General features: G+C 43.6%; 1 protein-coding gene across 1 annotated transcript in view; it reads left to right on the forward strand.

The window, feature by feature from the left end:
• PRPH (peripherin) overlaps nucleotides 1–20,907 on the forward strand; it is a 209,905-nt gene that overhangs the window by 110,303 nt on the left and 78,695 nt on the right. The window contains exon 5 of the mRNA XM_085600250.1: nucleotides 16,086–16,199. Coding sequence (XP_085456376.1) covers nucleotides 16,086–16,199 — 114 coding nt within the window. The remainder of the gene's footprint in view (nucleotides 1–16,085; nucleotides 16,200–20,907) is intronic.

Raw genomic sequence — 20,907 nt, forward strand, 5'->3', positions numbered from 1 at the left:
AGAAATCGATCTTGAGCCGTATCCCAAAGATATCGAGTAAAATTTTGAATTTTGCCCCCATAGAGGTTGTACTATTTTACAGAAGAGCATGTGGTCTAAGGAACCTGCACCATCCTCACATCTCCAACATATGTCCGATGTGGACAGGCCTAACTTCTGTAGTCTGGCTGGGGTCCATTAAGTTTTGTGTATTGACCAGAATCTAGTTTGTGCTCGGGCCGGGGTGATTTTTGCTTGGAGGGGGGAAAGCCATATTTTCTTCTACAATGCATCCGATAGGGGCCTGTTATGTGGAGCTTGGCAGGGGGCAGCCCATTTCTTTTCCAAATCTCTCAACAAGTGTTTATTGTGCGGTTCAAGAAATTTGTAGAATTGTGACGCAGAGTGCCCAAGCTTCCTAAACTCACCAAGCAGCCCCAGGAGATCGGGGAGTAGGGTTGGGCTAGTTTTCCAATTATACTTTTCAATTTCAGAAAGTTGAAGAATTCACTGTTGGGTAGACCAAATTTCTCACGCAGGTTAGAAAAAGGTATGGGGTGGTGTCCTTTACCCTGGTCACCTATGTTGGTTATGCCTCTATTTGCCCAAATTTCCCAATACATCATTTTTCCCTCCATTTTAATTATATGGTTGTGCCGCAGAGAGGCCTCTTTCGAGCCGGACATTCTGCTATTTAATAGCTTATCTATCCGGCGAAGGGCAGATACCGTGTCTAGCATTAGGGACTTCGAATGTTTCAGAGGGAGTTTTGCTGTAGGACATGTAGATAGTGTTTATATGAGCAGCAGTGAGTGGACTAAATGAGCCTCAATATGCAGCCATGGGAGGACACCATCTTCCTGTCTCTTGCACCACCAGGCGCTTTGTTATGCCAAAAAGGCCAGTTGGTATCGAGGGAGGTCGGGGAGGCCAAGACCCCCTTTGTTCTTATTGAGTTTTAGTGAGTTGAGGGAGATTCTGGCTTTCTTACCTTTCCATAGGAATTCAGATATGAGTTTGTCCACAGATTTAAAAAAAGAAGATGGAAACGACGATGGTTAACACATTTGAGAGGAAGTTGATCAATGGGCTACCATCATTTTGATAGTCTCAGATCATTCCCACCAAGAATTATATTTAGGGGTCCATGCATTCAAATAGAACTTTTATTTTGGACAGGGTTTTGTTTTCATAGATAGTGAGCTTTTTAAATCTTTGCCAAAGTAGATACCCAAGTATTTAAGGGAGTTGGAGTGCCACCTCAGGCTGAGTCATCAATCACTGAAGGAGTGCAGTGGACGTTTAGTCGAAATTCCTTTACCTTGTTACGATTGAGGGAGTAACTAGAGACCAAAGAGTATCTCTATATCTCCTACATAATATGCAGAATGGCCAAATCTGCATCTTCTGTAAAAAGGAAAACGTAATCTGCATATTCTAAGATGAGTTGTCTACTGGAGCTGAAGTGCACACCCTCAATATTACGGTTGTGTTTGAAAGCCGTGAGCAACGGCTCAATATCTAGCAGGAAAAGTAGCGGGGAGAGCGGCCAGCCCTGTCGTGTGCTTTGAGAAAGTGGGATGGATTGGGAGAGGTGACCATTTACCCTGATTTTCGCAATCGGGTTTAAGTTTAGAGCTATCACCATGTGTATAAATTCCTCCCCCTAGTGATACTTGTGCAGTGTTGCATGTAGGAAGGGTCAAGAGACCTTATCAAATGCCTTTTCGGCATCAAGTGCCAGAGTGGCTGTCAATGAACCTAGCTTTATCAATGCCTGGCAGAATACTCTAATATTGTCTGTGGCAAGTCTTCCCTTGAGAAAACCAGTTTGAGGTGGGCGAGTTAGTTTTAATATGACTGTATCCAGCCTGCGCATGATGATTTAGCATATATTTTGCAATCAAGATTAATTAACGATAAGGGTCTATAATCTTTGACATCCAAATGATCCTTCCCCGCCTTTGGGATGACCACTATAGTGGCCTCAGTAGCCGTGCTGGAAATAGACCAAGATTCTGTGAGTTGATGGAAGACCACTTTCATTGGGGCTGTCACCAGTTCTTCAAAGGTTTTATAGAATTTGCCTGAATACCCATCCAGACCCAGGACTTTCCCAGATTTAAAACTGTGAATGGCCTCCTCATCGATGGGTGCATTGAGGTTAGGTTGGTCTGTCTGGTTTACCTGCAGAAGGACCCAGGAATCTAGATATTCATTATATCTGTCTATGAAGATTGCTTTATTTGAGTTATATAGGTCAGATTAGAATTGTCTAAAGGTATCCAAGATGCCCTGGGTAGACGACACAAATTGTCCAGCCACATCTCTAATCGCAGGTATAAGGGATCTGTTCTTAGTGTATTTCAGTAATTAGGACAACACAAATTGTCCAGCCGCATCTCTAATCGCAGGTATAAGGGATCTGTTCTTAGTGTATTTCAGGTAATTAGGACAACACAGATTGTCCAGCCGCATCTCTAATCGCAGGTATAAGGGATCTGTTCTTAGTGTATTTCAGGTAATTAGCCAATGTTTTCCCTGCTCTGCTCCTGTACATCTTCCCAGTTATTGAGACCTTAATCCATTTTTGTGATCTATTACTCAATGTTTTGCTGTAATCATACTTTAGTTTGCGTAGTTCTGATAAAGCAGCTGATCCCTTACTATGTCTGAGTTAGTTATCTAGCTATTTTATTTTCGCTTCTAAAGATGTTAATTGCTTAGAGAGAGTTTTGTTTTTGATCACTATTAGGTTCATTAGTACTCATCTAGTGGAAGCTTTGAGGGCATCCCATTTAGTGGAAGCCAAGGAGTCCTTCATATTGTTTTTCCAGGAACTGACCTCTATTTTCTCTTTAGCATTCTCATCATCAAGCAGGTCGTCATTGATATGCCATTGTCTGGGGGAAGCAACGGCATGCCCAACGTCAAGTTTTAAGAATACACAGACATGGTCTGAGATAATAATTGGTTCAATTTTGGATCTCGGGACATAGCCAGCAGGCATTTGCTAACCATAATATAATTGATCCTGGACTGCTGAGGAGGGGAGTAAAAGGTGAAGTCACTACCAGTTGGATTGAATAGTCTCCATACATCAGCCAGATTGCTATTTTCTTAACAGAGTTTCATATGTTAATGTGATCTATTACCCAGGAATGTGTCGATCTCCTATCTAGGGACCCATCCATTGAAGTTGAAATCCCCCCACAAGTAGCACTTCTAAATTATCGGGTAGCTTTGAGATTCGTTTGTCTAGTTCTCTCCAGAATTCTACGGAGTTGTCATTTGGGGCATAAATAGTCACAATACAGAATTCCCTGTTTTTTCCTCCCTCTTGGGAAAGTCATCCGCCCTTGTGATCGTGTGAGACAGCACTGTGATTTTGGACTTTTTGGTAATTATGGTAAGGGCCCCATTTTTTTAGGTCGAGACATGCTATATTCAGGTACGGACTTGAAGCTCCGCCAATTTTCCACCCATATTTTCAATTGGCTTCTGTTACTGTCCTTTTTAATTGGCTGCTTTTGATTTGTGAGTCAGCTTAGTAGTCTCTCCTCAGTACTGCCTTTTTTCCTTTTGTAACCTCCCATGAGGACTAGCCCTCTTACGTGTGTTGTTACTCTATATGTTTTATTTACAGTCTGTGAGCGCTATTTTACTAATGACTTTCTCCGAGCTGCTGTTGCAGACACGACAAGCTTTCCCGCTTCACCCTGTACATGTAGCGAGGCACAGATTCATCTTTAACAATGGCGACCACGCCTTTTTTTTCTCTGGCGCAGCTCGCCAAACTCTATTTTCTATATACTTTAGTAACCAGCGTGGCACAGGCAGCGTGTTGTACTGCTTACAAAAAATGTCCAATATTGTAAAAAATAGTGTTTGGCGAGCTGCGCGTTTCTTTTCTCTGGCGCGGCTCTCCAAACTCTAGTTTTTCAATATTATATGCTTTTAGTAACCAGCTCAGCACAGGCGGCATGCTGCGCTGCTTATGAAAACCGTACAATATTGAAAAAATAGAGTTGGCAAGCCGCGCCGAAGAAAAGAGAGGAATGGCTCTTCAAACTCTATTTTTGCAATATTGTAAGTTTTTCATAGGCAGTACAGCACGCTGCCTGCCTGCTGGTTACTAAAAGCAAATAATATTGAAAAAATAGAGCGACAAGTCTTGAATTACTAAAAGGTTGAGAGTTTGGCATTGCAAATAATATTGCAACGTCAATAGCTCAAACTTTCAGTAATGCAAGATATAATGCATTGAAATGCTTGTCTTCTGTATTGCTGGAGAGAGCCCAACTGCTGTGCATATGGATAAATGTTCTCGCTGGGTAAAATTTGTGCAGTTTATGTATGTTTTTTCTACCGTCACTCTTCTAGTGCGAAGCTGTGGTGTACAGAGACCGTTTTCCTCTTTACATCCACTTACAAGTGGCTCCATGTGCAACGTACAAATGACTAGGGCCATATGTATGAACACATTTTCCCATAGACACAGAATGGGTAAAGCCCTTTGATACAAATGGCCCTAGGACACTAAACAGAGCAACGCTTGAAGCATCAGCAGCATAGAAAGTAGTGCGTAGCTTGTAAAAGAAAAAGTGTCGGTGCTTAGGGCTCTGAACAGAAGCTGGTGCAATTCAATGTCGACACATCGACTTCCAAGGCTGCTGAGCCCTAAATCCACCTCATGCCTCTTTAATCCAGTAGCAGACACTCCCAACCCTTTTATTTCTCTTGGTTCTTGCTTTTTCTTCCTCTGTCTTTCTGCTCTGAATGTTTTTTGCTTCTCTTCCTCTCAGGAAATATCCGACGAGGAAAAATAACTGCTGGTCCCCAAAAAAGAGTGTTGTTGGCTGCCCCCCATCTGTAGCCACCGGCTCAAATTGACCACTGATAGGAAGACAGCGGGAGAATTCATTACCACACTTATCTCGTTTGTTGCCACATCAATCATTCCATTAGAGTTAGTTCATCTCCGCAAACAGGCAACTCTGCTTAGCCTCTAAGTCCCAGATTTTACCAAGAATTGACGCAGTGCAATGCAACAGGACAACTTGTTGCGCTGCGCTACATCACATAGAGAGTGTAGGAATGCACAATCTCTACTATGAAATGGTGTATTGATGCTTTTTCCCTGCGCTGGCGCACAAAGTGAAGCCTGGCGCATGTACTCTTGCACCAAGGGACACCTTCCTTCACAAAACACTCCTTAAAGGCTTTTTCCTCTTTAAACGTGTGCTGCAATCTACAGCACACATAGAATGAAAAAACCCAAGAAGAAATAAAGTTATTTCTCCTTGTTGACCCCCTCTGAGATGCCGTACCTTTTTGAAGCATTCCCAGATTGACTACCGGTAGTAACTCTGGGAATGTGCTGATAAATAGTAGTGAACTGAGGTTTGGGATTAGTCAAAGGAGGGATAGATGAGGGAAGAGTCTAGAAAGTGTTAATTTGGGAGATCATAGTGGTCATGGGAGGTACAGGATGAGTCAAATGTGAGATAGAGGAGGGAAGAGTCTAGAAAAGGTTATTAGGGAGATTGTGGATGTACAATGATGTTTGGGATGAGTCAGAGTGAAAGTAGAGGATATATTGAGAGAGGTATAGGATGAGATATAGATTAGTGCATTGGAGAGAGTTGTATTATATAAAGTCCCATATGTGCATGTATAGATAAATAGTTAGAAACTATGATTTTCAAGTGTTGCTGTTCATAAAGTTAATTTATTTGAGTATTTGTATTATTTTTTGGTTGGAAGTTATATGCGATTTTTGTTTATTTATGTATGTCTATTTATATTTATTTTGTATTTTCCCCAATATTTCAATAGTGACCCACTTATAGATACAATTGTTATGATTATATTTACTCATAGTGATAGATAAAATAAAATAAAACAGAGATCCAGAAGCATCTAATCAAATAACTTGTATAACGTATCACACATTGTGATAGATAAAATACATAAAGCAGAGACCCAAAAGCATATAATCGAATAATGTATATGTAAACTATGCAATGACCTATTACATGTTAAGCATCAATAATACATATATGTATTTTAACCATAAGTAGGATATACATCGGTTAAGCAGACCTATAAGAATATCTACAAAGTAGTATATATTTTGTACAAAGAAATGCATACGTCTAAATACATACATTTTATCAAATTATACATGTTTAGATGATACACAGACATATGCTGTACATTTGTGTTTTGAATATGGAGGTGTTAGAAATGGGATTTTTAGGAGGCTAGGGCATGCGCCAAAGCCAGGCAGAAACCACCACTCTAGTCAGGATAGGGGAGTTACACTCCTAAAATAACCCCTGCTCACCCCCTTGGTAGCTTGGCACAAGCAGTCAGACTTATCTTAGAGGCAGTGTGTAAAGCATTTGCACATAACCAACAGTAATATAGTGTAAGCACTACAAAAGGACACCACACCAGTTTAGAAAAATATCCAATATTTTATATACTTAAGACAAGACCAAAACGATAAAAATCTTTGGTTATCAAAATATACTTGATAAACAGTTCCTTTATGACGATAGCTCCATCCAGGGCTATCACGGCGTGGTGAGCAAACAAATCCAAACAGTTCTTGCTGACCGCGGTGTTGCGGGCCAGCTTCATTTTGGGAAAACCCGCAAACAGTACCTTTTAGAAATGCAGGGCGTCAGCGACCTCTCGTTGAGCTTCCGAAAGCACGGCGTCTGCAGGCGTCGGTTCCGGACGTCGGTGCAGGAGTCGTCGGGGCCCTCGAGCTCACACACATTGCAGATCGATCTCCTCTCTGTTGGAGTCAGGAGCGCTGGCGTCGGCAGGCGTCAGGTGCTGCAGTGCAAAGTGCAGCGGTGCGGCGTACGGTGCCCTCAGGTCACGGTGCGAGCAGCGGCATCAGATGGCGTCCTCGGTGATACCAGGGTCGCGGTGCGAGGTGAAGGCAGTGCTCGTCACAGTGCTGGCAGGTCATGGTGCAAGCAGCTGCGTCATCGTGGCTGAAGCGCTTTTGTCGGCTGACGAACTGAAGTCGATGGAGCCGGCATCGGTAGGCCAAGGCTACCCGTTTCCTCTTTGCTGACCGTGATGCAGCCCACGGCGCCCTTCCCTCCTCTTCGGGGTGCTGTGGTACAGCATCCCGGCCCACTGTGGCTATTTCAACGGCATTGCGGAAAGCACCCGCAATGCCTGTTGGTTTTCGGGCTCGCCGCATACTTGCACGGCGGCCCATCTGCTTCCGGAGGCATCTTTGGACATTACACTCACCTGGTGTGGGTGTCTGGTGATCCCATTCCTTGGGGGCCATATTATTGCACTTCACTCTTTTCCCTATCCAAGATGGTGATACCTCTCCTTCCTGTTTTGTCACTTCCCGTTCCTGTATGTCCCTCCCTTTTCCTGTATGTCTCTTCCTGTTCCTGTATGTCACTTCCTGTTTTTTCTGTATTTAAAGGATCAGAACCTTTCCTTTCTTGCGTTGCAACACTCCTTGTTCCTGCTGGTGTGTCCTCGCTCCTGTTGGTTCCTTCTGGTGTGTCCTCACTCCTGTTGGTTCCGTGGCTCCTCTTTAGGTGATTAATTCCTTCTTTTTCCCCTTGCGCCTTCTGTTCCAGCTTGTCTTCCAGTCTTCTCCTGGTTCCTTTTTGGGCTCCTGGTTTTCCAGTGTTTTCTGGCTCCTTGTCTTCTGCTTCATTCCTGGAGTCTTATCATCAACATCAGAGGTTTTTTCCCTACGGGGTTTTTCCTCTCTGGACTCCTTCTGGAGGGCACTGACTGCTTAGGCTTTCATTGTCGGCAGAACCGTGGCTACTGGAAGGGGTTGCCCCTATCTCGGCCAAACCAGGACTTACAAGAACTGAAGCCGGGAACCGTCCCAACGCCTCGAGACTGGTAAGAAAGACCCTAAACCTGACACCAGTATCTCTGAGAGCCTCTACCCTTTTCCCATTGATGGTCCCCCAGGTGCTGTATTTCTTTGTGTTAGGGGGCACCAGGTTTATTCTGACCATCTCACTGTCTTCTAGTGAGATGAGGGTCATTTCTGCAGGGTCCCCACCCTCCTGTGAGTACTCCTCCTCCCCAAGCGCTACACTAGCCAACACCCTGGACTGCCCACCGGTGGGTGGCTGTGCCCCCTTAGGGAACTTCGGGTCCCCTTTCATGTGACCCACCTCGTCACATGCAAAACACTTGCAGGGGCCGGTCTCAGCAGGCTTTCCTGATGAGACCCCTTGTTTCTTACCTCCTGGGGGATGAGAACCTTTACCCTGGGTGTTAGTTTGGGGCCCTTAAGAGAACTCCTGTGTTTTACCCTTGTCCCCCCACCTTTCTGCTGGGGACCCGGCCCACCTTTGGCTGAGTCTCCCCCATACACTTTCCTGTGGACCCTGGTACTCCCCCAGCGGTCCGCCTCCTTTGCAAGCTTCCTGGGGTCAGTCAGCTTACTATCAACTAGGTGCTGGCGCAGATCTGCAAAACATAGACTAGACAAGTGCTCCCATGCAATCAAATTGTGGAGCCCCTGAAAATCTGTCACGTTACTGCCCTTCACCCAGCCATCCAGTGACCTGTAAACATATCTACACATTCCAACCAAGTGTTGGCATCGGACTTCTTACTGGACCTGAACTGATGCCTGTACTTTTCAGGAGTGAGACCAAACTTAGTGAGACGGGCGTCCTTCATGTCTGGATAGGTGAGGTGATACCCCTTACCCAAAGCTATTAAAGTATCCCTTGCTTCACCTGGGAAGAGAGGCCACAATCCTGCTCCTCAATTCTCCTCAGGGACCCCATTCATGTGTATAGCTGCCTCGTAACCCTGAAACCACCTTTGTATGTCATCCCCCTTCTTGAATTCTTTGCCTACATTTTTAGGGATGTGCACAATCCTGTCTGCCTGTCTTGACGGGTTGCTGCCACCATCTGAGCTGGCTCTACTCCTCTGATCCAGCTCCTTTATCCTGAACTCATGCTCTAACATCATCCTTTTCTCCTCCATGGCTAGCTTAAGCTTCTCTAGTTCTACTGCAACTCTACTTGCTTCCCGTCTGTCCTCCAGCTCTCCTGGGGACAGGCCACTGCTGCCTGGCCTGGAGGGTTCCCCCCTTCCCAAAAGCACATCCACCCTAGGAATAGGCTCCTCCGCCTCTCCACTGAGATCACAAGACTGCTCACTGGCATGTCTGGGTGCTACCCAGGCCATCAGCGCCTTTTGTAGCTCCTCCTTCCTTGTGAGGCCTCTGACTTGGACTTTTAGGTTTTTGCAAATTGATTTCAATTCCCTAACATTGTAGGATTCCAACCTATCCAAAGGCAATTTCCAGGGATACAACAGATGATGCTCTTGATTCAGGCATGATGAAGTAGCAAGTTCAAACTGGCAAGATCAAAAATAGGCCAAAAAGAAAAAGAACCAGTATGTGGCACGTGATGGTCTGCGATGTGGTAGTAGTACACACCAATCACTGTAAGTGAAGTGCAAACGCAAGTCCTATCCTCACCACTGACAACCAATGTTAGAAATTGGATTTTTGGGAGGCTAGGGCATGCGCCAAAGCCAGACAGAAACCACTACTCTACTCAGGATAAGGGAGTTACACTCCTAAAATAACCCCTGCTCACCCCCTTGGCAGCTGGGCACGAGCAGTCAGGCTTATCTTAGAGGCAGTGTGTGAAGCATTTGCACATTACCAACAGTAATACAGTGTAAGCACTACAAAGGGACACCACACCAGTTTAGAAAAATATCCAATATTTTTTATATACTTAAGACCAAATGATAAAAATCCACCATACAGTACTTAAAAATCTTCGGTTATCAGAATATGCTTGAAAAACAGTTCCATGATGTCAATAGCTCCGTCCAGGGCTATCACGGCGTCGTGAGCAAACAAATCCAAACAGTTCTTGCTGACCGCGGTGTAGTGGGCCAGCTACGGTGTCGGAAAGACCCGAAAACAGTACCTTTTAGAAATGCAGGGCGTCGGCGAACTCTCGTTGAGCTTTCAAAAGCACGGCGTCCGCAGGCATCAGTTCCGGAGGTCGGTGCAGGAGTTGTCAGGCCCTCGAGGTCACACACGTTGCAGATCGATCTCCTCTCTGTTGGAGGCAGGAGTGCTTTCGTAGGCAGGCATTGGGTGTTGCGGTGTGAAGTGCAGCGGTGCAGCATGTGGTGCCCTCAGGTCGCGGTTCAAGCAGCAGCTCGGTGGCGGCGTCAGATGGTGTTGTCGGTGAGACCAGGGTTGCAGTGCGAGGTGAAGGCGGTGCTCGTCCCAGTGCTGGCAGGTCACGGTGCAAGAGGCAGCGTCATCATGGCTGAAGCGCTGTCGTCGGCCGACGAACTGGAGTCGATGGCGCCGGCTTCGGTAGGCCAAGGCTGCGGTGCGGGATGAGGGCGGTGCGTCGTGTAACTTTACGAGCGGTGCCCTCGAACCGCGGTGCAAGCAGCGGCGTAGATTTCTGCGTGGAGCATCGTCATCAGGGATACCAAGACGCCGTCGTGAAGCGAGGCGGTGCGGAGTGCGGTGCCCACAGGTCGCAGTGCAAGCAGCGGCTTGGTGGCGGCGTTAGCAGGCATCGTCGGTGAGACCAGGGTCATGGTGCGGCGTTGCGGCGGTGCCCTCTGCGGGGCCTTCAGGACACGGAGTCGGCAGTGGAGTCGTAGACATCGTCGGGTTGCTTTTCTTCTGTTGCAGCACAAAACACACAGTCCCCAGTGCTGTGGGCAGAAGAGCTTGAAGTCTTTGCTGTTCCTGAGACCTCTTGAACAGGGGGCAAGCTCTACCTCAAGCCCTTGAAGAAACTCACAAAGTAGATTGCAGAAAGTTCAGTCCAGTCCTTTCACTGCCCAAGACAGAAGCAGCCACTGCAGGCCAACACAGCAAAGCACACAGCAAAGTGGTAGCTCCTCCTCACAGCTTCTCCAGCTCTTCTTCTTGGCAGTCTTATTGGTCCAAAAGAGTTTTAAAGTTCAGGGGTCTGGGACCCAATATTTATATCCCAAAATCCTTTGATCTCTTAGGCAAAGAGTGTCTGTGCCCAGCCAGAACCAGTTCTGCCTTCTCTGGTGTGACTTCCTGGCAGGAGGTGGAGACAGCATGGTCAGAGGCAGACCAGGCCCTTTGAGGTGCAAGGACATCTCCTCCCCCTTCCCCAATTGCTGCCCAGGTCTATTCAGCCCTTATCTGACCAATTCAAACTATCTGGAGCCACTCCTGCTCCCCAGCCTTCTGTCACCCAAAACCCAGACAGGCAATCCACATTCCAAAAGAGACACACGGGATGACTGAGCAAGAAAATACCTACTTTCTAAAAGTGGTATTTTCAAACACAGAATGTAAAAATCACCTTCACTAAAAGATGCATCTTTAGATTCTGAGTTCAGACATACTAAAATGTATTTTCCTACCTAATTTTCCGGGCCAGTTATGTTTATAAGATGTTATAAACAAACTCCCTATTCTGTCCTATGGGGAACAGATAGCCTTGCAATAGCGAAAAACGAAATTGGCCGTAATTCGCTATCAGAACATGCCTCACACATCAGGGCATGTCCTACCTTTCACATACACTGCACCCGGCCCACAGGGGTACCTTGGGCCTACCTTAGGGGTGTCTGACATGTAAGAAAAGGGAAGGTGAGGGACTGGCAAGTGTGTGCACTGGCCAAGTCGACATGGCAGTTACAAAATACGCGCAGAATCCGCAATGGCGGGTCTGAGTTACCTTTTCAGGGATACTCACGTGGGTGGCACAATCAGTGCTGCAGGCCCACTAGTAGCATTTGATTCACAGGCCCTGGCACTCTCAGTGCACTTTACTAGGGACTAACAAGTAAATCAAATATCCAATCATGGAAACACCAATCCATAACACAATTTACCACAGGAGCACTTGCACTTTACCACTGATCAGCAGTGAGAAAAGTGCGTAGAAACACTACGCCAGCAAAACCGGAAGGTCAGAAAGCAAAAAATCTGGGGAAACACGCCAAGATGCCAAGTCTAACAGGAGGTCATGTAGGAAAGAGCCAACTCTGGAGTAGTCTTCTGAAGCTAAGATTGTTATCTGTGGATCTTATTCTTGGGGGTAATGGTTTCCATAGTTTGCCTGCTTGAACAAATAAAGAAGTACCACCCATGTTTTTTTTAAATTGTATGCTGGGAATCTGAGGGGAGGTGCCAATCTGGAGTGGAGATTTCTTTCCTCTATGTATTTGGTGATTTTATTCCTGATGAAGCGTGGCCTTGCTCCATGTATTGCTTTGTGGGTTATACAAAGCACCTTGAAAGTGGATCTTCTGGAAACCGGTAACCAATGTAGGGCCCTCAAGGCAGGGGAGATATGGGCTTGTGGCTTCACATGTAGGAGCAGTCTGACAGAAGAGTTCTGAATTTGTTGCAGTCATTTCATAGTTGATAAAGATGATCCATGGTAGAGGCCACTTGTGTAATCAAGTTTAGACAGAACAAGAGAGATAGTAGCCTGGACCTTGTGTGGAAATCCTAGCTGGGGGAAGGTGCATTGCAGAGTTTTCATATTAATAAAGCTTGATCTTGCTAACTTATTCAATAGGGTATTCATCAATAGCTTGAAGTCTATGGTACTTCCAAGGTTTCTTACTGCCTTGGATACTTTAGAAGGTGGTCCCAGGTCGTCAGACCAGGTGCAGAGTGGGTCATAATTTTACAAACAAACATGTGAGGATTTCAATTTTAGACACATTCAATTTTAGATGGCTCCATGTCATCCACTGATCAATGGCTCTGAGGCAACTAAAGATTTTTGAGTTTCTGATGTCTTTGGGGCTTTCCAGTTTAAGAAGTATTTGTATGTCATCTGTACTTATAGCATGTGAGCTGAAATTAATCGATAATTGGTGGTAATGAATTCATGTAGATGTGAAAAGCATGGGTGAGATGATGGAGCCTTGAGGGACCCCTGCTTTTGTGAATTACAGTTTGGTTGAGAAAGGAGGAGTATGCATGACATTTGTTCTGTTTTGAAGGTAGGATGTGATCCAGTCGAGAACAGTCCCCTCTATGCCAGCTTTATAGAGTCTTTGGTTTAGAGTGCCATAATCAACTGTGTTGAAGGCAGCTAAAAGATCCAAGAGAAGTAGTGCAGCAACCCTGTTCCGGTCTACTGTGTTTTTAAGGTCAGATTCTGGGCCTCTTGCTGGATGGAATCCTGTTTGGCAGTCGGAAAGTATAAAGCTATCTTCATTTAATTGTGACTTCTGGGTGAATGCTGCCGTTTCTATCAGTTTGCCCAGGATTGGTCCATTTTTAATCGGTCTTGTAGTTGTTTGGGTAATGTGAGTCCAGGTTTGTTTTCTTTAATAATAGGTGTATGTATGTGTTTTTTGTAAATCTTCTGGAAACATTCCTACAGTGAAATAATTATTGAGGATTGTTCTGACACGTGTCACAGCAGAGGTAGTTTAAATAATGTTCTTGAAGATGTGTGGTGGACAAGGGTCAAAAGGGCAGCCGGCTGGCCTGAGTGCTTTGACAAGATCTAAAAATTCAGTTTCTGATCGTTGTTTGAAAGAATGTAGAGGCTGGGTTACCCTACTCTTGGAGGGGATTGTTAGAAATGGGTTGGTGCTGTTGGTTTTCCTTTGTTTTAAATAGGAGTCCAGCATGTCTGCTTTGGTTGTGTAATGATTTGCCAGTATGTCAGTAAATTCTTGAGAAATGGGATGAGTTCCTTCTGTGCATTTCAGATAATTCTGTATGAATAGTGCGTTTTTTTGAAGCTTTTTTGATAGTTGAGTTGTATATTCTGTTAAGTTTGTGTAGGCAGAGTTTGTCTTGATTGTGATTTATTTTGAGCCAGATGTGTTGCAGCTTTGCAGTTTGTTGTTTTATCTCTTTTGGTATTGCATTCATCCAAGGTGCTGTTTTTTGTTGTCCTGTTTTGTTGTTCTTAGTGCTATTAGGATATCAAAAGCTTCCTGGAGCCACTCCGAAAGTTTTTTAACTGAATTTACTGTGTCAAGATCTGTGTTGGATGTTGATTGTGTTTCTAAGTATTCAAAATTGAGGTTCTTCCATGGTTGATATGTGGTTGCCTTAGGTGTTGTGATTTATGTTGTGATTTATGGTGTTTTGAGATGGAAAGCTTCCATCCAGATGGTAGTCTGACCATGTGACTTGAGTAATCCTTTGAAAGGTAACTAGTCTTGTATTGCAAAAAGTATATCTAGGATGTGTCTAGCAATGTGTTTGGGTTTGTGGACGATCTGTAGTTTCAGCGTGTCTAGGCCATTGAAGATAGTTCATTGATGCGGCATATTGGGTTTGTCAAACCATATATATAGGTCACCAAGGATGCATAGGTTGAAGTGTAGTGTCATAAGGTCTGAAAATGTGTCTAGAAACGTGTCTAGGGATGTTGTATTGCTAGGTGGTGGTCTGTAAAGTCGGACAAGTTACAGGCGGAAGTTGGCATAGGGTTGCATCTGGTGATGAGGGCCTCACAACCTTTTTCAGAAATGTTGTCAGCTTTAGTGAGAATTATTGTTTAATTGAAGATAACAGGTAGTCCTCCTCCTCTTTTGCCAATGTGATTATGTGTGACAGTTTGATAGCCTAAGGAGGAACGGCTATCAGAGTGCATACCAAGAATCTCAATTTCTATATCTGATGGAATTAGTAATCAGAACAACCTGCATATAAGTTAAATATATTTTTTCATTCATAGGTTATGTTGTAGCCAAACATAGTACTTCAACTAAAAAAGCACACAAAAATTACCAGGCATGATTTATCATTTGATCTTTCATATCCATCAAAGATACAATTATGTTGAATTATAGAAGGGAAAATAAAAAAAGACCAAGCGGATAACTATGCCAAAAAGTGGTACGGGAATAGATTATTATAATATTTCATACAGTTTGTTTAGAGAGCATTTAACTTGACCACTGCGTCAGTTCATCTCCCTCCCTGGGTTTCAGGACCCAAACAACTAAGGCCCTCCTTCGTCGGGACAAAACCTATTTTTCGAAATGCATAATGCTGAGCAATCGCACCATAACATGTGTTTCACAATCCATATGATACAAAGGCTGAACTGCCACCCAGCATTCAAGGTACCAAGAGTCAAGAAGCCATGTTAAAAACCTATGCCAAAGAGTTAAGGCGTATTTGCCCATGCCGAGCACCCTCATACGTGCTGTCTGATTAATCAAGAGAAGTTGCTCTGAAAGATATGCAACTTCCGAGCAGTCTGCAGAACTACTCATGGTCATGCAAACCAATATTTACATTTCATATAATAATCTTATTATGTAAAACCAGTCATTCCATCAGTCGTAAACCACAGATGCTGGGTTCTCCATTAGGTAATTTTCCCTTGAAGAGTAGAACACAAGGGTTGGAGACTCCTTGACAAACATCTTAAACTTCATGTTGCAGTGAACCTCCCTTACTTGTCTCAGTGGTTTGGTGCTATTTTGTACTTTAATTTCCCTGTCAGTTCTTTGTAGATTGTTCTTTATTAATGAGGTTGGTGCTGACAAACAATTGACTCATTTGAGGAAAGGTTCCTCTGCTTTGAAAGGATGAACACTGCTGATCTGGCTGAAATCTGGGAATGCTGGCATTGTATAGCGGAGATGACAGGGACAGACATGGTCGCTACTTCTTCAGGAGTTGTGCTTAGCCAGATTGTCGGTGTGCTTTTTCTGTCTCCTTGTTGCCCTGTGCCCTTGCTATGCATTGATTCAGCAAGGGTCCATATTGAGCTGGTTCTTCCCATGTTGCTGCCACACCTACACACCGCAGATATCAGGATGAACTCCTGCTTGGAGATTAGGTGGCTGCAGTTTGGTGTCTCTTCCATCCTTTTGAGACTACATTCTGTTATTCATTCAGAAAGGTGGTGGGGATATAGTTTGTCAAGCTCCTTTAAGGGCTTGCGGTTTTTTTTAGATTCAAGGCTTTGCTGAGTTGATTTGCACTTTCTCTTCCTTATGTAGTCATCATTTTGAAGTTCCATTACTTTGCTAAGCATTCGATAAGGCAAATTTTATTTCAGAATTTCAACAGCCAAAACCAGGCTAAATGTTCTTTTATTTTCCAGTTTGCTGCTGCAGAGACCAAGTCGCCCTCTCTCAGGAAGACACTGCAGGAGGTGACCGAATACCAGCTTCAGATCCAAAGCTTGAAGCGCGAGATTAATTCGCTAACCACAGACGTGAGTATGGATTTAAGTTATGTCATAGAGTCAAAATGTGTCTACCTCCAAGCCCATCAGTTACTACTACCTCTTTTACATCAGCAATAGGAGTCCCATTGCACAGAAGAAATGTCTTACTTTAATAAAATATTTTATTGGCCTTTTAAAAAAACACAGAAAGGAACACTATGGTAGTCACAGTCATCGATGCAGGCAAACCTCATTTTTGGGAATGCATTACAGTCCAGTGTATGGGCCCATTATTATAACTACCATTTTATATATTCGGCCAGTGTCTCTTGACCTCCACCAAGGTTTGGGCCTATGGGCACATCAATAACAATTCCTTTGTATGCCCCCAAATTTTGGAGTGATTCTGTGGGCATATCTTGTTCTTTATACTGGGCTAGCTAGGGTTGAGAGATTTCATATGGCCCAATTTCATCTGTATTGTAAAATGAAACATGGAAAATAATACATAGCCATTAATTCAATATTAAAGTCAAAATAAATGAGTCATTCTGTCCGGCTGCAACTAGAACTGCCATTAATTCCACTACTACTATTATATGTACCGGTGCAATGGGAACTGCTTAACTAACCAATGCCGAAATGGCTGCTAAACATATTGCAGCTGTTATTGCTGGTAGCAATGTAGTTACTATTCTACTACCACTACCTAATGACACTGCATCTTTAATTACTAATTAGTTATAACTAGTACTGACATCCCTGTTGTTGGTCTCACCAGGTACTACTAGCTGCTGGCACTGCATCTCTACTTACTAATCCTTTTTCACTAATACTGGTGCTTGCACTGCTAGTTGTAGTGCACCAAGTTATCCTGCTCTACCAGCACTAATACTGGACCTACTACTGTGACCACTTCTTGTTATGGTTGTTCCCTGGACTGCGCTCCTTGAAGGTCCACACTGGTGCTAGCTCTAGAAGTGAGTGAATTAGATCATGTCAGCTGAGATTCTGCTTCCTACTCCTGGTGGTCGCAAGCACTCCTCTCAAGATGGTGAATACTTGCACACTTTGACAGGCCCAGTGGGGTAGCTAGACCTTTTACCGCCCGTGCGGGTAACTGCTTTTGCTGCCACTAAGGGGGAGGGGGTACTGGTGATTCTGGCGTTTGCCACCCCGCAACGGCCGCAGGTAAGAGCAGGGGGGAAGCTGCAGCCCCCAAAACTCATGCCGCCCAGGGCGGACTCTCCCCCCCCTTTCTACGCCACTGTATGGGCCTAATTACGAGCGGGTCAGTGTATTCCAACGTGTGTGTAAACACCTGTTTGTGCACAAGTCAGAATTACAAGTTAAAAGGTATTGAGCATATCGATTAATAATAGGATGCCTTAAACACCAATATTCTTTGCATTTTATCTAGTGAAACCTGCAGAAATTTAACAGGGGAAATGTGCACAGTATTTACTGTACCATTCAAATTTTCGTGAGTAAAACACCAACATGTGCATGTTATTCCCTTAAAACTCGCACTAGGAGCTATTTATCGCACCCGATCAATACCGTAACCCGGGCTATAATTATTAGGTGGTGTAAATAACACCTTCACTTGTAATCAGGTCCTAACAGTGCTAGTGCATGGAGTGCAAAGGTTCTCTACAATGTCCTTCCATTTAGTGATGCTCAGTAGGGCTTTACGTAGGGGTAGGACGGGTCTGTCCAGGACTCAGGCCAGGCAGCAATTAATACCTCACTTTAATACAGGTCCATGTTGGGCCTGATCCAGCGGTAATTACCTGGTAATTTCCCTATTCAAAACCTCATTACCTATGGTTTACTGCTGTAAAGGGTGAAAATGATGGATCTTTTGATGACCGTGTTTAACCAAACAGGAGACTTTACATATATATGAAAATTAAATGCAAACAATATTAGAGGCAATAATGAGAGTGGTGAGTTATTTTAAAGGGTTTTATTTTAAGTCAAAAGTTAAGGTTCTCTGACTCTTTATTCATTAGTCAAATATCAATCAGGTTACAGAATTAAAAAAATAGGAAAAATAGCATTAATACAGAACATATTACAGTCTGCATATGAGCATCACATATAGGAAGGGAAATGTGGCGCACATTGTCAGTCAAACTCTCAAAGAGTTTCTAAGAAAAAGAGTAAGTCTTACAAGGTTAATCAATAATTAGTAATGGCAAAAATCCCACAAAGAGAAATAAATGCAGTTTAGCACCTAAAATCTAAATCTGTTCTGATCCTTTCAGCTCTTTCTCTCTGCCTCTGCTTCGCTGTGCTAGTCTGTGTCTCTGTCTAAAGCTGCACCATAGCCCCCACAGAATGCAGCCCCTCCCTGTCTCTGTGTCCAGCACGGAAACTGGGCCTGGCCCTCAGAAAAAGATGGAAAAAAAAGAAGAAGCAAGGCACTCCTCCCACTTATAAGCCATATTTCAAGTAAAAGTTCACGTGCTCAGTCCTCATAGCTGGTCCAATCAGAACTTCAAGACACATCATCTCCCCATGGGCTGACTGGATACGCCATTAATCAGGCTTGTTCCTGTTCAAATTTCAGTCTTGTGATTTATGAAAAAAAGTGTGTTCTTCTCTCCACGTTTAAACAGGCTACAAAAATATGCAACATAGTGAAGGTCGAAGGAAACTGGAGGCAGGAATTTTTAACAGAGCCCTTTCATTGAAAGTCGCTAGCAAAGAGGAGTACATTCCATTCTGAGTGTCCAAGGGCAAAAACAATAAAAACTACAGAAAACTGAGTCCACTAAAGCAAACTAAAATCACATGGTTTTCTACACTGTGAAACACAATTCAGCACATTTCTACTCTTGTAAAAATACATGATGACATTTTGAAAGTACACATACATTTTCTAAATTAATGTGCATTCTATAATGAGATTACATATAGATTAATCACATATAAACATGGCTGTTCAACTAATTAAGCATGTTTTCACATGAAAGCACCTCCAAACTGAAGCATTCTGATCAGGCCCTATGTTTTCATCTTGCTTGCGCCACAATCTGCGTGCCATTTTAGAACTCATGCCTTTAACCTTTTGTCATATAATAATGCATACATTTTATAGGTGGAATCTAAGCTCCATCAATTCACCTTTTTGATAAATATCAAATCAATGTACCTCAAATGATTTCGAAACTTATCACACTTATTTAATTTCACATGTTACATTTGTTTAAATAAAACACATCATTAGTTGAGTCAAATATATGTTTTTCTCTACCTAAAATATTACTACTCATGTTTAGTGTTGATTAGCACACTTAATTCACACAGGTATCTAAAAGAAAACCCTACTAAATTAGTATGTTCTTTATCACTTTTTACTACAAAAGCTGAGCATATGACAATGTTACCTCTATTTCTAAGGCCACACAAATTTGGTCTGAAAGCAGATCATATATGGCCAAGCTCAAATGTTGTTGTGCAGATTTCTGTAAGTAGCTTCTTGGAACAGTTTGACAGTTCTCATTTATTGTTTCAGCAAATTTTGGCTCCTTGTCACCTGCTTGCCTTCAAGGTGGCTCATACAGTGTGGCATCCTGTACTTTTTCCATGCATTTTGACCACTCAGGTGCTGAAAAACTCTGACAGAGCACCATCAATTCAGTGCACTTTTCTAATCCAAGCCTTTCACTTTTATTTTCACTTTGATCAGATTCAGATGTTTCAGCTATGGGTGCAAATGATTTTTCAAGGAACCACTGCAAACTTTTTGGATTCCCTTTCAGCCAGCTTTTTCCTACCTCCACTCGTAGGCCCACAGCACTAATTTCTTCTTCAGAGGCTGCATCTGACTCTTTCACCCTTTGGATACCGCTTTCATCTGAGTCAGTTTCCACTTTTTGCTTTTCCAGTGCCACCTCAGTTTTCTCTAGTGCTGCTTCAAACTCTGTGTGTTCCCTTACAGCTTGACTGACCCTCTTCTGTGGACTTTTGACCACTGCTGGCATTTTTTCTTGAAAAGGAGCTGTTTTATCTGGGGGACACAGGACCATACGTGTGTGAGAGGTATGCACCCAATTTGGAAGGCCACCACATTTCACAACAGTCTTTGCCAGGATCATTTGGAACAGGCCTTTCCATTTCATAGCATCTCTCAGATCAAAGTTTTGGCACCATTCATTATGTAGATCTTGTGTAGCAGCTGCAATCTGGTGAGAAACTGCACACTCCACATCCGTCAGACCTTCACAGCAATGGCTAGTCTTTTCATCTGTGTTTTTCACAAGTGCATTTGCATGTAAATACTCAAGCAACTTTGGTGATGCTGAAACACAGTCTTTTGCAAAGTGTAACTCTGTGCTGCCTTTGTGTTGCTTTATTATACTTGAAACTTCAGGCAGATAGCTACAATCCACTCCTTGTCCAGTCTGTGGTTCTACACTCATCATCTTTGAGACCTCATTATGATCTGATTTCAGAGAAACTGGCAATCTATACCTGGGCATCAGCTTTTGCAATAACACATTTGAGACTAACAGGATGCAATATTGTGCAACTCAATTAGCTTTTCTCTTTCCCAGGACAACAGTGACTCTCAATTGAGAAATGATATTGCATGTTATGGTAAGGGCAATCAATCTCGAATCTTGGGCTGAAGTAACTGCTGACAGCCATGAAACTTTGACAACATAATGTATAGGAAGCACAGCATGTGCTGCTCTTAATGTGTCATTGTTACCTTTCAAATATGGTCCATCTACAAAATGGTTGG

This window comes from Triturus cristatus, chromosome 4_2 (assembly GCF_964204655.1).
Source record: "Triturus cristatus chromosome 4_2, aTriCri1.1, whole genome shotgun sequence".
Lineage (NCBI taxonomy): Eukaryota > Metazoa > Chordata > Amphibia > Caudata > Salamandridae > Triturus > Triturus cristatus.